The sequence below is a fragment of the Hipposideros armiger genome, unplaced genomic scaffold, assembly GCF_001890085.2.
Source record: "Hipposideros armiger isolate ML-2016 unplaced genomic scaffold, ASM189008v1 scaffold_66, whole genome shotgun sequence".
Classification (NCBI taxonomy): Eukaryota; Metazoa; Chordata; class Mammalia; order Chiroptera; family Hipposideridae; genus Hipposideros; species Hipposideros armiger.
Window position 1 is genome coordinate 1,588,980 of NW_017731416.1, and position 6,529 is coordinate 1,595,508.

Below are 6,529 nucleotides of genomic sequence, written 5' to 3' on the forward strand. Positions count from 1 at the left end.
AAAAAATTAATAAAATAATAAAAATAAATAAAAGTCTAACAAGGAATGAGATATTTATATAGTCTCTAAGTACATCCCCACAGAATATTAATTACAAAGGGAAAGGAGCAAGTTCGCCGTGGAAAAGCTTGGCAGACACCACCTTAATCAAGTGATTCAAGTGAGCATTATCAATAATGGAAAAAAATGAAACCATGTGCCCCTGATAGAATGCAATGAGAAGAATAGAGTATCTCTTCTGTAACAATTCTGATATGCATAATCCGAGTCTAAGCATGACAAAATATCAGGTAATTCAAATTGAGAAACATTCTACAAAATAACTGGCTTATAATGCTTAAAAGCATCTGGGTCATGAAAGTCAAGGCAAGACTGAGGAACTGTTTCAGATTTAAGGACATTAAAGAGGCATAACAATTAAATCTGCATGTGATACTGGACTGGATTCTTTTGCTACAAAGGGTTTATTAGGACCCTATGAATGGGGTCTGAGGGTTAGATGATAGTAATGCATCAATGTTAATTTTCTAATTTTGGTAGTTGTAATGTGGTTGTTTAAGAAAACTTTCTCATTTGTAGAAAATACAAACAAATTAAAGTATTTGGGAGTGATAGGACATCATATTAGCAACTCTCAAATGGTTCAGGAAAAAGAATTTCTTTGTAATGTACCTGCAACTTATTTATAAATTTGGGATGGTTGCAAAATAAAGCGTTTACAGCAACACAAGTTGTTATGTTGTAGAGACCACAAATCACACCTATTTAATAAATGAGAAAGGCTAATAACAACTTAGTGGCTTAGGGTAAAATTTCTAAGAACAGCATCTTACTCAAACTCAAAGTGTGATATATCAAACAACTTAAAAACAAATGGAAAGTTATATACTCTGGAAAGTTGTCCTAGTAATGTTGACATCACTGATGTCAAAGGTGAATGTGGAAAAACCATAATGAGATACCAATTCACACCTACTAGGATGGCTATAATCAAAGACTGACAATAACAAGTGTTGACAAGGATGTGGAGAAATTGGAAACTCTAATACATTGCTAGTTGGAATGTAAAATGATGCAGCCAATTTGGAAAACAGTTTTTCAGTTTCTCAAAATGTTAAACATAGAGATATCATATGATCCATCAATTCCACTCCTAGGTAGGTACCCAAGAGAACAGAAAATATGTGTCCATACAGAAACTTGTACATGAAAATTCATAGTAGCATTATTCATAATAGCCAAAAAGTGGAAACAACCCAAATGTCTATCAACTGATAAATGGATAAACAAAATGGTGTACATCACAAAATGGAGTACTATTTGGTCATAAAAGGAAAGTACTAATACATGCGACATGAATGAACCTTGAAAATAGTATGCTAACTTAAAGCCAGTCACAAAAGACCACATATTATATGATTCCACTTATATGAAATATCCAGAATAGGCATATCTATAGAAATAAAAAGTAAATTAGTGTTTGCCCAGAGTTTGGGGTTTAGGGACAAATGGGTTTGGGGTTTCGGGGTGATGAAAATGTTCTAATGTTGTGGTAAGTGTTGCACTACTCAAATATACTAAAACCAATGAATGGTATACTTTAAATGGGTGAATTTTATGGTATGTGAATTATATCACAATAAAGCTGTTTTGAAAAGTGGCTTAAACAAAAAAAGTAGTAGAAACACTCCAAATGTCCGTCAACTAATGAATGGATAAATAAAATGTGGTATATTCATACAATGGAATATTTGGCAATAAAAATCAAGTACAGTTGACCCTTGAACAACACGGGATTGAACTGTGTGGGTTCACTTATATGTGCATTTTTTTCAATAAATAAATGCATTTTCTCTTCCTTATGACTTTCTTAATAATATTTTCTTTTCTCTAGCTTTATTGTAAGAATACAGTATGTAATATATATGTAACATACAAGATTTTTTTTTTTCTTTAGCTGAGCCATCCTGCCACCTGTTGGCAGCTCAGCAGCAGCTCAACTCAGGTTGTGAATCAAACCAGCGACGGTGTTGAGCGAGCTCTTAACCAACTGAGCCACTCGGCCAGCCCCTTACAAGACATGTATTAATCAACTGTTTATGTTACCAGTAAGGCTTCCCATCAACAGTAGGCTATAATTAGTTTAAGTTTTAGAGAAGTCAATAGTTATATGCAAATTGTCGACTGTGTGGAGGGAGGGTCAGTGCCCCTAACTCCAGCATTATTCAAGGGTCAACTGTACTAATACAGGCTACAACATGCATGAATCTTGAAAACACTATGCTAAGAGACAGGCAGTCACAAAGACCACATATAATATGATTCCATCCATATGAAATGTTCATAATGGGCAAATATATAGAAATACAAAACAGATTAGTGGTTATCCACTGCTGGCGGGTACAGGGACTGACTGATAGTGGAGATGGGGTTTCTTTTAGGGGAAGCCAAAACGTTCTGAAATTCAACTGTGGTAATAATGGCACTACTTTGTGAATATACTGAAAAACACTTAATTGTAAACTTTAAATGGGGAATTGTATGAATTATATCTCAATAAATCAGTTTTTAATAATAAGACAGACTATGCAATTCATATAACAGTTACCTCTGGGAGAGAGAAAGGGGATGTGGTAAAGGGCATAAGGGTTTCAGAGGTCCTGGTTAAACTCTATTAAACTAAGTAAGAGAGAAATTCTGTTAAACTAGTGGTGAATACACAGAGGATCATTTTATTTCCCTTTAAACTATACATATGTGTTTTATACAATTCGTGTGTGTGTTTCAAAATAAACATTTTAAAATAAAAAAGGTACATGTAAAGAGCTTAAATAAGGGCCAGCCGAGTGGCTCAGTTGGTTAACAGTTGGCTTAAGAGCACGGGCTTTCAGCAACAGGGCGGCCAGTTCGATTCCCACATGGGCCAGTGACACTGGGCCCAAGCTGAGCTGTCGCTGAGCTGCCAACAGCTGGTGTAACAAGACTGTCTGTTCAATGGTGGGCTACGTCCACCCACAACTAAGACTGAACTCAGCACCTTAAGCTGAGCTGCCGCCCGGTGGCTCAGTGGATAGATTGTGAGCTCCTAACAACAAGGCTGCTGGTTCGACTCCCNCAGCAACTTGTCTGTTCCCCTTCCCGCAATTCCCCAGCACTGTTCCCATCCCTCCAATTCCCCAATAAAAATCTAAAAAAAAATAAAAAGCTACAGTAATCAAGATGTTTGGTACTGCTAAAGATAGACATATAGATCAATAAAATAGAATTTTTAGAGTCCAGAAATAAACCCTTACAGGCCGGCCAAGTGGCTCAGCTGACTAAGAGTTGGCTTAAGAGCACAAGCTCTGAGCAACAGGGCCGCTCGTTCAATTCCCACATGGGCCAGTGATGCTGCGCCCAAGCTGAGCTGTCGCTGAGCTGCCAACAGGTGGCAGGATGGTTCAGCTGGTGTAACAAGATTGCCTGTTCGATGGTGGGCTATGCCCACCCGCAACTAAGACTGAACTCAGCACCTTGAGCTGAGCTGCCGCCTGGATGGATCAAGTGGATAGAGAGTGTGCTCTTAACAAGGCAGCTGGTTCCACTCTCACATGGGATGGTGGCTGTGCCCACTTGCAACTAAGATTGTAACACAGCACCTTGAGATTAGAGGCCACAAGCTGCCGACGGGCAGCCAGATGGCGACTGGCACCCTCCACAACAAAGACTGAAGAACAACTTGGCTGGTCCCCTTCCCCATTCTCCAACACTGTTCCCCTCCCCCAATTAAAAAAATTAAAAATAAATTAAAAAAGAAAGAAAGAAACCCTTACATTTATAATCAATTGATTTTCAACAAAGTTGCCAAGATAATTCAATAGGAGAAAGAATAGTCTTTCCACCAAATAGTCCTGGGACAGCTGTATATGTACAAGAATGAAGTTGAACTGCTACCTAACACCATACAAAAAAATTAACTCAAAATTAATTAAAGACCTAAGTGTAGGAGCTAAAACTACAAAACTCCTAAAAGAAAACATAGGTATAAAGCTCTGTCCACTGCTTTCTGACTGCAGTTGTGCTCAATAACACTCCTCACTTCCTAAGTATTATTTGTTTTAAGCTCTAGGATCTTACAATTTCTGGGGCCAAAAACTGTCCAAGCCATGATGAAAAGATAACCCAAGCCTCAGATCAAAACCAAAGAGAGACCATAGGTACTGAGCTTCCCTAGAATACAAGATGGAACCCAGTTAATCACAGTAATGGCCAGTCCTTAAGGAAGTGGTTCTGTATGCATAGCCGAATCCCTGAAATATCACAGGTGACTCAAAGAAACACGGAGGATGCCTTTAAAGGAAAGAAGCAAAGCAGAAACAACCCATGATTTTAAGTTAACTCAAAGATTAGAGAATTAATTTATTTAAAGATGAACAATAATTTTAAAAATCAATAGTCTTCTATATGGTTTTAAGGCTTGAAATATTAATTCAAATATCTAAACAAGCAAAAGTTTCCCATTTCTCTACTTTTAAGCACTCCTAAAAGAACTCTACCTGATTTTATGAAGTTGTTTTGAAGTGCAGGCTCTCCAGGAGAAACATATTGATGACTTGTTGTCATATTTGTATTTCCAGACATAGTTGGTTCGCATGATGAACGAGGACAATGGTTTGTCTGTGATCCGGTGGATGGATAGTTACACTGCCAATTCAAAGGTGGTGGTACGTTGGTTCCAGGAAGAAAACTACCAGAAGGCATTGGTGCAGCAGCTGGGTTCTGAGAAGTAGGTTGTGGCATTCGGGGAACAGGATCACTATGGAGTGAAGGTCTCACTGTACTGGAAGCCACAGGTGGTCTATAAAGAGTCTGCCCAGGTCCCTGGTAATTATTTAATGGAGAAACAGTCTGAGAACCACCATAGGCTGACTGTCCAGAGACTGGATTCAAAGTCTTTGCTGGTATTAAATGAGGGTAGGATCCTGGAAGCTGAGAATTGTATCCTTGGCTCACTGATATTTGTGAAGACATCAGTGCATTTTGGATAGGACCTTCCAATAAGAGGAGGAAAAATTAGTCTTGCAAACAAAGCAATAATTTTAAAAATACAATAAAACATATGGCATTTTTACAATAAAAATACTAGTAACCCAATTTAAAAATGAGCAAGGATTTAAATAGACATTCAAATATATTTCCAAAGAGATAAACAAATGCCCAGTAAACACATGCAAAAATGCTCAACATTATTAGTCATTAGAGAAAAGCAAGTCAAAACCACAATGAGGGCCGGACGAGTGGCTGAGTTGGTTAAGAGTTTGCTCAAGAGTGCAAGCTTTGAGCAACAGGGTCGCCGGTTCAATTCCCACATGGGTCAGTAAGCTGAGCCCGAGTTGAGCTTCTGCTGAGCTGCCAACAGATGGCAGGATAGCTCAGCTGGTGAGAGAATGTGCTAACAACAAGGTTGCCTGTTCGAGATGGTGGGCTACACCCGCTCGCAACTAAAAGACTGAACTCAGCACCTTGAGCTGAGCTGCTGCCAGGGTAGCACAGGGGATAGAGCGCGTGCTGTTAACAACAAGGCTGCCGGTTCGACTCCCACATGGGATGGTGGCTACGCCCACCCCAAACTAAGACTGAACTTGGCAACTTGAGCTGAGCTGCTGCCCTTAACAACGAGGCTGCTGGTACAACTCCTGCATGGGATGGTAGCTACGCCCACCCACAACTAATTGAACATAGCATCTTGAGCTGAGCAGCGCAACTGGACTTGGAGCTGAGCTTGCTGCACCCTCCACATCTAAGATTAAAGGACAACAACTTGGCTGTCCCCCTTCCCCAATTCCCCAACACTGTTCCCCTCCCCCAATTCCCCAATAGAAAAACAAAAACAGCAAAGAAAAAAAAAAAAGGAAAAAAAACCACAATGAGATACCACTCACACCAACTAGGCTAAAATGAAAAAATAGAAAACAACAAGTGTTGCCAAGGATGCAGAGAAACTGGAACCCTTATGCATTGCTAGTAGAAATGCAAAACAGTGCAACTACATTGGAAAATAGTTTGACACTTCCTCAAAATATTAAACATAGTTACCATATATAACCTACTGAATAAATAGTCCACAACAATATAAATAAATGAATAAATTAAAAGTCTAGGGGTCGGCCGGGTGGCTCGTTGGTTAAGAGTTCGCTTGGGAGCGTGAGCTCTGAGCAGCAGGGCCACTGGTTCGAATCCCACATGGGCCAGTGACGCTGTGCCCTCTACAGCTAAGATGGTGAATAACAGCTCGACCTGGAGCTGGGCTGCCATGAGTTGCAGGCGACAGCATAGGCTACAGTGGGGCTGCAGTGGGGCTACAGTGGGCTGCCGTGAGCTACCGTGCGTGGCTGGAAGCCTGTGTGAGCTGCCAAGAGCCACCGTGAGCAGCCGACGGATGGCTGGTGATCGATCTGCCTCACCCGGGAAGAGCGCAATGATAATACCAACATGGGCCAGTGAAGCGACGTCCTCCACAGCTAGACTGAAGAACAAAAGGACAGCAACT

At 40.2% G+C, this 6,529-nt stretch overlaps 1 protein-coding gene across 1 annotated transcript in view; it reads right to left on the reverse strand.

Moving 5' to 3' along the window:
• SEC24A (SEC24 homolog A, COPII component) overlaps positions 1-6,529 on the reverse strand; it is a 68,770-nt gene that overhangs the window by 49,836 nt on the left and 12,405 nt on the right. Inside the window, exon 2 of the mRNA XM_019642155.1 lies at positions 4,536-5,030. Coding sequence (XP_019497700.1) covers positions 4,536-5,030 — 495 coding nt within the window. The remainder of the gene's footprint in view (positions 1-4,535; positions 5,031-6,529) is intronic.